At 37.6% G+C, this 13539-nt stretch overlaps 1 protein-coding gene across 3 annotated transcripts in view; it reads right to left on the bottom strand.

Annotated features, from left to right (window-relative positions):
* The window catches only part of LOC306888468 (uncharacterized protein), a 37781-nt gene extending 24242 nt beyond the window's left edge, over positions 1–13539 (bottom strand). For 2 of the 3 annotated variants that reach the window (XM_079446796.1, XM_079446798.1), the window contains exon 1: positions 13096–13539. In XM_079446796.1, the coding sequence (XP_079302922.1) occupies positions 13096–13100 (5 nt within the window). In that variant the 5' untranslated portion in view covers positions 13101–13539. The remainder of the gene's footprint in view (positions 1–13095) is intronic. The other variant, XM_079446797.1, reaches the window with a different exon arrangement.

The following is a 13539-nucleotide window of genomic DNA, read 5'->3' as shown; positions in this document are numbered from 1 at the left end:
ATGTCCCATTTGTGAAGTGATCAACTGTGGACAAGCTCAAAACATTTTAGGCCCCGTTTATGCCTGTATTTAGTGTTATCAATTTGTGATTGGATTGACAGAAATGCATCTTAATATCAGGTGGAAACAGGGCAAGATTTGCCATATCTCGGTCAAAAGACATTTCTGATGAGGCTCTACCAAGCTGGAAAAGAGTTTGAGGTCCGCCATCTACAAATGGAAAACATTCAACACTACTGTTACTCTATCTAGGAGTGGTCGTCCAACAAAAACACTCCAAGAGCAAGATGTATAATAGTGAAGGTGGTCACAAAGAACTCCACAGTAACATTTAAAAATCTATAGGTCTCTCCAGCATTGGCTAAGGTTAGCGTTCAGCATTCCATGGCAGGAAAGCAAGGAGCAAGTCACTGCATTTAGTTGGAAATAATGGGAAAGTATTGAAGGTGGTTGAAATAGAAGAATGTCATGTTTTGGAAAGGGGACGGACTTGAAGAGAGCAGTTCATCCAAGAAAGCCCACAAGCACTTATTCCACAGATAAACGTTTGGTTGGTTTAGGTTTTTCCAGACATTCATTCTTGGGTAATTTTAAGTAAAATACACAGTTTAATTTGATTCTGTGTTGAAGATGATGACTTGGACTAAGATCTCAACTGCTTGTTAAATGTATGCAAACGTATGCAAAAGTCTTTAAAAGGACAATTTTGCCATCATTTACATACATTTCATGTCATTCCGATCCTGTATGACTTACTTTCTTCTGTGGAAAACATCTTTAAAAAAGTGTTTTATGTCTACATATTGAAGCTTACTGGGGTCTAGCATTGCTTGGAAACCACGTTCTTCCAAATATATTCATATAAATCACAGACGAAAAAAAGTCATACCATTTTTTTAACAACATGAGGGTCAGAAAATGATGGCACAATTTACATTTTTAGGTGAACTATACCTTTAAAGGTTCACAAGCTTTCTATCACTACTGTATTTTGATCTAATGAAAGTGAATGGGCTGTCATACTCCATAAAACTTATTTTTGACTTGTTAACCATATTTCAAGTTAACTTTTTGTCATCAAATTAAATTTTGAACCATTAGATGTGGCACTAATCAACTTTGATTTGAACATCAGACATTATTCACTTCCATTGTATGGAAAACAAAGGCCAGGACAATCCTGAAAAATGTACCTTTTGTGTTCCACAGAAGAAAGAACATCAAAGAGGTTTGGAGTGATATGAGGCAGAATTTTCACTATTGAGTGATCTAGCCCTTTAAGACACTGCTTCCTCAGCATTCAGTGAAAGCTCTTTGAAGCAGCGACAGAACAAACACATTCCTCCTCCTTCACGTCCCTGGCTGGCACTCCACATGGCCATATTTGGCCGATCAAACACGGCAGTAGGTTTTTGCTCTTAATTCCTTTTACAGGTTGGAGCATGTCTCCCCCCTGACAGATATTTTTCCTGGGAGAACCCCCCTTCACAGGGAACAGGAAGTCGAGAAGAGGTAGCCAATCATTCCGCTCCTGTTGTCTCAACACGCTCATCAGTAAAACTCCAGGGGCGCTTGCAGTTAATATCAAGTGGACTGAGTTAAAGAACAAGAAAGACAAAATTTAATATAAAATTCCTGGAGTTAATAATGCAGTAAATGCGATTCATTACTGGAGATCTGTTAGGGATGAATCGTCTGGTCTGCAACAGAACAGTGAGAGTCATGGCCAACGCTGGGGTCAGACTCCAGACATCTCAGGACACCAGAACAATTGATCTCAGGCTGTCCATATGACTGCGGCACTTAACCTTAGAAACCAACAGCAACCTCAAACAAGGACACCTGTATTGTATTCATTCTAATTTGACTAAGAGGCAAACTAGGGAAAAGAAAATAAAGCAGTATCTGCTGTAGGAGTCAATAACTACAGCTTTTACACAATACCTAAAATAGCTAAAATAAGAAAAGCCAATGGCCTTGCTACTGCTAGCTACTGCTAGTCAGGGCTGTGTTTCCAAAAAGATCACAGAACTATTATCATCAATGAAGCTATATGATCAACTTAGGCGTACAATGCTTTTGAGAAACGCAGCCAAGAATAGTATGTGGTAAAAAAATTAAATTTAAGAAATATTTTGAAAAATATATATTTTTAATAGTTTTATAGGGGAAAAAAACATTCTCAATGTTGCAAATAATTTAAATGAATACTGTTCTCTAATATTTTTAAGGAATAATTCACCCAAAAAAGAAAATTCTGTCATCATTTTCTCACCCTCAAGTCCAAAGCTGTAGGAGTTTTTTTTTTTTGTTCTATTGAACAAAATAATATTTTTGAAAAAATTGAATTTCAGAAAAACAGAAAAAAAGAAAATTTGACAATGACATCCATACTTTAAAAAAAAAAAAAAAAAAAAAAAAAAAAACACTATGGAGGTCCATCGGTACCAGAAACGGTTTGGTTACCCACATTTTTCAAAATATCTTCTGTTGTGTTTAGCAGAGAAAAGAAATTCATATCGGTTTGGAACAACATGGGGACTAAATCATGACAGAATGTTCATTTTTGTGTGGCCTATCCCTTTAAATTCAAAACTCATGAGTTTGAATCAGTCTCACTCATCTTTTTTATTATTATTTTTGTATTTTTTTTTGTAGTAGTAGTAAATAAATTTGGGACTAATAATTATTATTTGCTTTTTGTTAAACCATTTTATCAACCAACGAGTCAAATGGACTTTTCCAGACCTGGAAATCACAATTTTAACATTTAAAATATGATGTCTATGTTTCCACATCCAGGTAAGCCTTGTCTACGGAAGCGATGCCAGACAAATCTTCAAAAGTTTTTTTTTCTTGCCAATACAGTGCTATTGAATTTCTTTGCATCTGTCTAGACGTACTCAGAGACATGAGATCTGTGCTAATAAAGACTAAATCATGGACTCCTTTACCACCAGGTCCATTAAACCCCATTACACTCAGTGTCTCGCTCTCGGAATATACAGAGAGTGTTAAAAACCATTGTTCTCTGCAGAACAGCTGGTCGTTATGACATCACCGCCTGTGCACATGGGTCTCAGTGTTGTGTTATCTGGACACATATGCTGAAAGAAACAGTCTTCAAACAAATAAGTGTACTATGATCGGTAAAACAGAATACGTCACAGTTTAAAGGTTACTGTTATGCGTGAAAAAACGCTTGAGGCCTACAACAACTTCCTGCTGTTAAAGAACGAATCGACACAAGCCACACCAGTCCCCAGTGAATACATTTCACTGTTTCAATCAGGAGCTTTGTTGGCACCATGAGGCATCAGCTTTCATGTTCAGCTGTTCAATAGATTAGGATTCGGTTGGTTTCCTGGATGTTTCTATGTAAATCTGGCTCAGACGTTTTTTTGTTAGTCCCAGAGCAACATTTCCTTAACATGAGGGGTTTGGGTTACACGCATTTGTATTTCACAAAAAGCTGCATTTCTTTTCTCAAACATATCTATCTTCACCGACTGTTTAGTATTGTACTTGTCTGATTAAAGGCCTGATATTTGTTCCAGTTTCTTAAAGACACACAACAGCAAAAGACAGAAATAACTGACTTAAAACCATTTCTAGCTGGTGAAAATACTAGTGTTCTAATAATTTTGGCCACCACTGTATATAAATTCTCTAATATAATTTATATTTTTATTATGATTGTTATTATTATATTTAACAATACTAATATTTCTTGTGATCCTCAAAGCCACCATAAGGAAGCCCTTAAAGCTTCCCTTTTTGCTGATAACAGCAAGTTTATAAGCACTTCTCATTACAAGTTTAGAAAGATGGTGTGCGATTTCTGCTGAAAATGGAACTACTGTTAATGACAAAGTTCGCCTGCCCCAAAAAATGTTTGACTAACTTGATAGTACGTACTGCCAGTTCTATTTAACACATTTTACCATATTTAAATTATTTTAGTAGAATATCTTTCAAAGTCAGCAAATTATTGTTTAAAGAGAATTCAGTCCTGATAAACATGGTTATTGTAGAATAGAGTCAATTCACATGACAAAACGAGCAATGTGGTTATTCTGACTTGAACACCCACAAACATTTAACAAAAAACTGATGGATATTGCCAGCATTTAACGCTAGAGGATTCTGTAAGCAACACCTAATGTTGTCTAAGGGCTGTTTCACCAGCCATTCAAAAGCAATCGAGTTGGATAATGAACCAATCAGCAAGTGGCGAGGGCGTGACCGAGGCTTTGTAAGGAGGCCAAGCTAAGCGGTGTGACTCTGGCCGAGCGCCAGGCTCATAACAGAACAGAGGCCAACGACCGCGAGCAAATACACATGCCACAGGGTGCACGGCGACCTCCACTACTGATCTAACATGTTAAAGAGATCTCTGAGACATCTAAATACAGAAAGAGAAAGTAATATTATTATTATATCAGTGGTGCAAATGGGGGAAGTCTTTCAAGGGATTCCACAATTGCACAAATCCAAAACGGGTTCTCCACTGTTACTGTAAAAGTGCAAAAAAACCTTAGTTACAGAAATATTTTTCATAGAGATTAAAAAAAAAATATATATATATATATATATATATATATATATATATATATATATATATATAACCATAAACAAAACCAGCCAACAAAACCAAAACAGCACAAGACTTTGAGACATTCACACACAAGTTTACGTTAAAAACACACAAATTACAAAAACAGTCAGTTATGTCTGTGAAGGTAAACAGCTGGGAAATAAATCGCATGTTTAGTTTAGATCTGTGTGGCAGCAGCATACAGTAAATAATTCAATAAATTCACTGGTCTCCTCTGAGGCTGGGACTAAATAGTGTTCTGTGCTCATCTGTGCAGCCAAAGGCAGAAATCAGATGCGCTCATTTTTTCAGAAGCTTGCAGAAAAGTTACTAGGTTAATCTTTTTCACGTTTCTTTGGTTGGTACATGCACTGAGGACCTGATTATAGCACTTAAAACCTGGAAAAGTCAGATTTTCATGATGTGTCACCTTTAAATGACAATATCAAAACAGAAATAATGGTAAAAAAAACTATTTTATTATTATTTTCAAATAAATTATTAGTAGTAGTAGTATTAGTGGTAGTAGTAGAAGTATAAAATATACAACTTGATGTAAATCTGTATGTTGTTTAAACCATTTAAGAGGGATCTAGATTTGTTAATGTTATTGCTAAAATCAATTCCTCTGTTGAGGAAAGGAATGGGATTTTTTTACCCCTCAGGACTATATAACCATCTCAGTTGTTACAAGCTGCTTTACTGTAACGTAGCCATACAGAAAAACTCATTATGCGGTCTTAATTGTTCAGATTTCCTTCTAAACATGCTGTGATTTGCTATGAGCAATGAGATTTGTATGTCAAAGTACAGCGCTGCATGCAAGACTGTAATGGATATGTTTTAAGGCAGTTATTCTTCATATATTTTAAGCCATCTGAATACATAAAAGCTCAGTTAAGATCAATACGCATTTGAGCTTTCAGGGTGATTCATGGCTAACATAAGGGCTGCAATTCCAAAGATTTACGATGGGCCAGCACCAAAAAAAAGGCCAAAGAGAATCAGGACATGTTGAGGCAAGAAAGGCTGTAATTATACAACCGAGTCTGGTTTATGACGAACAACACTTGAAATCAAACAGCCATCTTTGGTCTCAGTCATAACACAAGACTGTATGATGATACACAAGTGGTGTAGGATGGGATGTCCTCTACGTACAGAATAATTAATGACAGTCCATTGAATTATTGAAAATTAATCCACACTGTGCATTACGCTCTCAGCAGTACTAGGCAGTAGAGTCTCTACAAATAGCAAGGCTATTTGAGTTACCAACGATTTCAAAAATAGCAAGTTACCTCACTACTGAGAAATCTGATGTAGATTTTCAGAGAAGAAACTAATTGTGAGAGTTTCTGGGAAAGTAAGAAACAGAAACTTGTTTCTTTACTAATTTCATATAAATATCAAAATAGTCATTTATGGAAGGCTGTTTCTGCTACTGGATAAAAAAAATTACAAATGTAATTGTAATTTTTTTTTATATACACATCACAAATCAGACTTTTTTCTTTGCAAATTATAAGTTTACATCTCACAAATCAGACTTTTTTCAGAATTGCAAGTGTTATTAAATCAGAATTGTGTGATATACGTATAAAGTTGCAATTCTGAGAAAAAAAGTTGTCGCAACTGCAGAGAATTTCTCTGTAAGAAAAAAGTCAGAACTGCAAGTAGCGGAAACACGCTTTCGTCATTTCAGGTTCTTCTGTGGTAGGATCTTAATTTGGCAAAGTGATATGAAAGATTTGTAATGCAGTTCACAACTATTCTTCAACCATGTACAACTGCAACTATGAAGTAATCAACACCTCAATGTCTGTCAAGCAAAGGCACATCTATTTATACAGCGCTATATACAAAACAGATTGTGTCTTAGCAGCATCCCAGTGATAAAGAGGAAAATAAGTGTTAATGTTCATCATTATGAAACTATTTCAATTTCAGCTATAAAAACAGCTCTACAGAAGACAAGTGTGTCATTATTCAGCTTAAGTCAGTCTGTAAGTTAATCAGAAACTAGTATTCAACATCATCGTGGTGTACGTCTTTTTGCTTATACTGAGTTCCATGTTCCCTTTGATGGTCTTTCTTGGCAGCGACTATTTCCTGTAAATGTACTTCAGCAAAGATTTACATTCAGTGATGACCACTTAGGGTTGATGAAGACCAAGCGATATGCAGTATTTGACCTTAAGCTGACCCCTTCCCACAAGCCATAGCTGTGAGGAGAGAACAACTTTAAACGGGAGGTCATTTTTGTCTGCATATTATCCGTCATCAGATGGAGTTTACCAATTAAACTGTTTTTTTTCCATTAAAGGAATAGCTCACCCAAAAATGAATGCGTTTCTTCATCGCTTTCTCACCAATGGATCCTCTGCAGTGAATGGGTGCCGTCAGAATGAGAGTCAAAACAGCTGACAAAAACATCACAATAAGCCACAAAATGTCTTTTGAAGTGAAAAGCTGTGCGTTTATAATAAACAAATCCGCCATTAACCATTGCTTCTGGCCGAAATACCAGTCCATACTCCTTAGTAACGCTTCCTCTACAGAAAAAGTCAATGCCCTGTTGTCTTCTCACATCAAAATCTACCAACATATTTGTTTAGAACTGTTTTTCTTAAACTGTGCTTGATCTGTGTATATTTCTGTCCTGATACAAGATAACTTCTTAATTGACCACAGCAATATTATACATGGAGGACTGGATGATTTAGCCGGAAGCAAAGATTTGAAATAAATGATTAATTTGTTTATTGCAAACACAAAGCTTTACACTTCACAAGACATTAATCAATGGACTGGAGTCAATTATTTGTGGATTATTTTTCTGATGTTTGGATTTATTCTGACGGCACCCATTCACTGCAGAGGATCCACTGGTGAGCAAGTAATGCAATGCTTAACTTCTCCAAATCTGTTCTGATGAAGAACCACACTCATCTACACATGGGATAGCCTGTAAAGTTTCAGAAAATTTTCATTTTGCCCAACCCAATTTTTTCCAGCCAAAAACGGAATGAATACCATTGTTAGGCATCACTGGTTTCTTTCTTGTTGTTTATCCTGTAAGTAATTGATGTAACATTTTTCTGGACCAGAGGAGGGCTACAGCCTGAGAAGATAAAGAACTCTTACGAGAACCGACACCTGAACTTTGTCTCACAAGCCTAAAATCTTCACTCAAGACAACACACCCAACTGAGAGAGACAAAAGCTCCACACCTTATGCATGGTCCTCCGCCTCTTTACTCACCCCCCCCCCCCCCCCCCCCCCCCTTTCCCTTATTTCCATCTAAACACAGGACACTGCAGAGGTCACCGAAACCACTGGTCAATGAAACAACTCATGTTTGAAGGTCTCTGTGTGTCTGGTAAAAGGGTCTCATTCTTTTAACAATAGAACAGATAGCCATGAAAACTGAAAACAGACTACTCCCAGGTCTTTCACACAAACTACCTCCTGTATGTAAATGAAATACAGCCTCCCAGAAATCAGTTATTCACTTGAAACCCCCAAAAAAGATATGCTAAAACCCCTGCAATGAACAAACAATACCATTTGGTAACTATAGGGTTTCTATGGGTACTTAAGGAAATGTTGCAAGAGGCTCGGTGCGACTCTGGAGCCAGAATGAGCCCATTGTTTAAAGTGTCCACACACTTCATACCATGTATTTCTTTAAAAGTCAGGTGTGCATCTTACCCTTAGATTCATCTTTGAGAATTTGATGTCTTGTATTGATGTGATATCTTTGAATTGGCCATGTACATATTTATAATACATATTCACCTGACTGATAAGAAATTGTTACATTTGATTTTATTCTGATTTACTCTGTAATTATTGACTCTAGTAAATTACGTTGTATCCTTGTTACCGCATTTCCTGTGTCAGGTTAGTAACGGATTCAAATTCAGTTGAGATGGCGCATAGGGCACACCAACTGTATCTTCATAGATCCGGCTAACACTTGGTATTAGTTCAAGTGTACTTAGATTGTAAGGGCTTATATGGGAATTTCTGTTTAGGTCAACTAGATGTTGTTTGACCATCCTAAACAGGGTGAGCCTAACCTCTGTATATTGTAATATTATTCTAGCCAAGTATACATGGAGAAACCATACCAAAGCTAATATCAGGGAAAGCAATGGTGGTCAGCTTATATCTATAGTAGTGGTCGTTACCTCTGACTAGAGATATTGATGCTTTATTCAAGTGTGTACAGATCTAAGGGGGCTAAACAAAAGTACTTTTAGAATGAGCAAGCATAGGAGCGGCCGTTTTAAGTATTAGCCGATTACCTCTGTCTAATCACCAAGACTGATGAGAATGTGACCGTAAGATATGCTAACGGCCGAAATAATATCTTTGAGCACGCAAGAAACCTTCAGCCACCATTGGATACCTTCCTTGGGCCAATTGCGTGAGCCTTACAATCCAAAAATCCATGATCCATTTATTTTTCCGTACAACCCTCCCTCATCAATATAATGTAGCAATACAATATTCTATTGCCATTTTACATTTCTATCTCACCCTTCATCTTCATGCTCTGCTTTTATCCAACACTAGTTCATTACTGTGTTCTTATAAGCATTAAGGTTTTGCATTAATCGAATTGTACCCTGAGCTGAGGTATTCATAACAAACAACAAATGCACCTTCTTGTAAGTCACACTGGGTGATGAAGTAACCTGCCAAGAAGTAGCAGGCTACAGGTCCATCCAGTGAGCTTAGGGCATAACATCTGCTCAGAGTTTATCAATGCATTCAACACCGTTCAATCAATAATGTGAAGACCCAGAGGGCACACCATCCCCACAGCTGACATATCCATACAGCTGACAACATGACTTATTACATTGTGGTTCTCTAGTGATAAATAATTTATGTGCCAATATTCTGGTCAAAAATGTTAGTTTAATCAAGTCTCGACTGGTAAAGATTCTGCTGTACCATTTATAACGCAGTATATCAGTGGCACATTTTATCAAATTCAAACTCTAACGTATTGTTTTGCCTCAAGATGCACATCAGTAATTTTTATGTCTAAGGTATTTTTATAAAAACTGCTTAAATATCCTAATTTAACTAATGCCTAGTCCTGGTTTAAGTCTGTGAACCCGGGCCTATATGCTTTTATTTGAAGTACTTGATATAAAAAGCAGTATTCTTATGCAGGGGAACTTGAATTGTACACTTTTCCCACAGTAGCCCAGTCTGTGCCCTACGCTATATTTCAGATCTTTCATACATAAAAATGTGTTATTCACAAATATATATCATATCACCCATCAGTCACTCTGCTCTCTAAATATCTTTATCAGCCATTCAAAAACCCATTTTAATTGATGCTTTTGTTCTCCTCTATCATTTCGATATCTAATGGTCTGTAACCACCCAGGATCATAAGAAATTAAATACTAGCAGCAGAAGGACCGCACTGCAGCATCTGGCATGGGTCGCGAAGCCACCAGTGCCACCCTAAAGCCTTTTAGCCTGGAGAAGCACTTGAGTGGAAGTCATTTAGATAAAGACATGCTGGGCGAGTCCCTCACAGTCATCAGTCTGATAACCGCAGTGAATCACAGTGCTGCCATTAATCAGACATGCACTTCCAGGACGACAGGTTGTGTCTCAGTGACAGAAATACACTCAGGAACAAACTGGACTTATTACACAGCAAGTGTGGAAAGCCAGCTGCATGCGAACCACCTGTGCGCTTGTGTTTGCATTTAAAGTTGAACGGTGTCATTTCGGTTCCACTAGGGGCACCAAACACAACTGAGAATAAAAAATAAAAATAAAAAAAAAGATGTTTTCCATTTCAAAAGTGTGTCTTTCATTGCTCAGACAAAACAGACAGTCCTGCCCCAAACTCACGCCATAACAACTACACTCAACCCCTAAAATAACAGGTTCTTCCTCATCTTGATTTGTTTGGGACATGTCCTGCTTTATATTTTCCCATTACTCAATGTTTCTGCGTCACTTAATGTGTAAATATCATAAAGCTGTCCGCACCACTAATAGTCGTGCAAATACATATCCCACGGCATAAATGGTAAAGCAATAGTCAGGGCCCTATAAACCAGTGTCTGTGAATATTAAACCACAAGGAAATTATGAAACACACTATTGTAGAATGTATTTCTCAAAGTAATATAATAATAATAAAGTTTATTAAAACATTATTTTTTTAAGGAATATCACACAATTTTATTATTAATCCAGAAATATTTCAATAAATTTGCTGGAGAAATGTCTTTAATTCAGTTAAGTAAATCTTGGGCCACATACTGTTTGAACCATTCTAGTAAATGGCATACTTTGCTTTTTAAAAAAAGAGAGAACTGTGTATAGTGATTGAATATCACTAGAACTTTGATTGTTTGCCTTTGTAATTTTAACCCAGGGACTGGAGGTCAATGACTTAGCCTGGGTTCCCATGAATTCAATACTGGGCTTCCCAAATGACAAGATCAGTTTGAGGGGCCATTGTTGCATTGGATAGCCTGGTGAAATTCAAAACAAGGCGCTAACAGCTCCAGTGCATTCTGATATTGACGTTCCACAACCTGACAGGACAATAAACTTGTAAATGCGACAACAGTCAATTCTTCACCTATTATGCAAGCTGACCCAAGACAGTAAGCTCATGGTTGTACGTGTGGTCGGCACCAACCCCGGTGCCCTATGCTTGGACCAAGTATGCTTTCCTGAGCCAAATTACCTGTGTGTCACAACAGCAACATATAACCCATGTTGTCTAATAATGTCGCTGAACTAAAATGTGCATGGAAATGCATGGCTGAGGTTTTAAACGTATTTTTATTTTGGTGCGAGACAGATCTAAGAGATGCATTGACGAAAACCCGTCACGCAGGTTGCTGTTGTTATTTACATAGCAAAATGAATGTTTTAAATTCTCAAAATGCGTTGGTGCTTCCCTTCCTTTAAACAAAACTGGATTGTTGCACACAGTGTCTATGTCCACTTTGTAGAATTTTACATAAACCAAATAACACCCTATGTTCTAAGAACACATTTAAGATTCTGACCTACACACGACTACACTTTTCAAACACAAATGTGTGGCATTATGTAAAGACCATTAACTCCTTTGTACAGATGGTCCGATTTTCTTGCATCCGTTCAAGCACAAGATACTCTGAAACATTTCAAATCATGCTGGAGAACATGATCATAAGGATCATCCTTTCAGTATTTAATATGTCCACTTGTTTTAATTTAAATATATTTTTATATATATATATATATAATTTAAAGTAAACAAAAAGTGGCCTTGAACTGTCTAATTGTGAAAGTGCACAGGCCGCAGCAGGATATTATCAGGCTTCAGAGCTCCATGCATGGCGCAAATGTAGGTTAGTTCCGGGTACAGCCCTGACCGCCAAATTAACAATCCTACTATAATAAAGGCTTTGCTTATACATATTAATAAGAATGTCTGACGTTCGCTACTGGGTGAACGTCCAGTGACCTAATTAATATTCATGAGCCAAGCCTTCCCCACAGTAGGATTTGTGCGCCGCGGCCGACTCCCAGAACAGAAAGAACCGGGAGGGCTCACAAAAGCGGACTGGCTACGTGTTACAAAGAGCCAATTTACCGTGTGACAGCTGCATTTTCAACATGCACAATAACCAACTTCGTGTGCACCGCCTGGGGATACAGTTATCGACACTAGTTTGTTAAATTGTGTATTTTGTAAAACAAAAGTTCTTAATTTTATTCAAAAAATAACGTCTGCACAAAACATTTCCAAGTTGTGGGGAAAATTAGTTCCCCGATATATTTCCCAAAAACGTATTTTCAAAATTGAAAAAATAATAATAATAATACTAGGCTATTATTATTTTTCCCAAATTTAAAAAAGTACAATTAATAATAAAATATACATACTTTTATTGTATAAGATCTCTTAAAATGTCAACCCTGCTTGTACAGTGAACGATAAATCATTGAAAATTTAATATTTCAAGAAATCTCAGGATGGTATTCTCTTATAGAAGTAGAGAACAAGGCTAGTAATGGCTAACAATGACCAGAAACACTTTGTAAAAGGATACCAATATCATCAAGTACTTATTTAAAAATCATTTAGCTTTATATGGCAAAATTTAGACATCATTCGTTTGACAGGACGCTTTAAATCACCTCGAGACACTCGTTTTGGTGGTTCGTTTCATTTCAACTCAAAGTATTCCATGAAAAATCAGTGCAAAATCTTCATTTAACCGCTAGCAGAGTAACACGATAACTCTCTGGCTGTCAAAGCCAGACAAACCGATCGAGCTGGAGTGTGTAAACACTCAGAAAGGACTCACTTGCTCCTCCACCTCCAACAGGAGCGAGTAACAGACCGGACTCATACACGCGGCCTCAGTCATGATCAATACTGTGTTACATTGTAGCGCGCTAAACTAAGCGACTGCAACAAATGCGCTTTGACGCGCTTTACCTCATTGTTCGCCGACAGCGCGGATCCTCTTCAGACGTAAAGCCGAACTTCCTGAGGCGAAAACACAAGAGAAACCGACGAGATCCTCATGGATGAACCCACGGAGGGGTTTGGTGTTTTTGTTTAATCTGCGGGAACAAGGATAAGCAGCACAGCACGATGATTTCCTGGTTGAGGAGTGAAGGAGGGGGTTGGAGGTGAAGCGTGGATAGAGTTGCTACTGGAGCTGGGCTAGTGTCAACTCTAATCAGTATCCTAGACTCATGCCTCGCTCCGAGCAAAGTCTACACATATTCCGCCTCATGCCCTCGTCTCCGTCTGCGCGGCTGAAGTATGGAAGCGGTTTAAGACAAACTCCTCTCGGTCGCCGGTCGGTCTGTTATCGTTCATTCGCGACCGAAAGCCCAACCTGCTCCTCAACTCTGAGGAAAAGCTTTCATTCCT

The sequence above is a fragment of the Barbus barbus genome (genome assembly GCF_936440315.1).
Source record: "Barbus barbus genome assembly, chromosome: 22".
In the NCBI taxonomy this organism is placed as follows: Eukaryota; Metazoa; Chordata; class Actinopteri; order Cypriniformes; family Cyprinidae; genus Barbus; species Barbus barbus.
The sequence above is the reverse complement of the archived record's forward strand: the minus strand, read 5'-3'. Positions and strand labels throughout refer to the sequence as shown.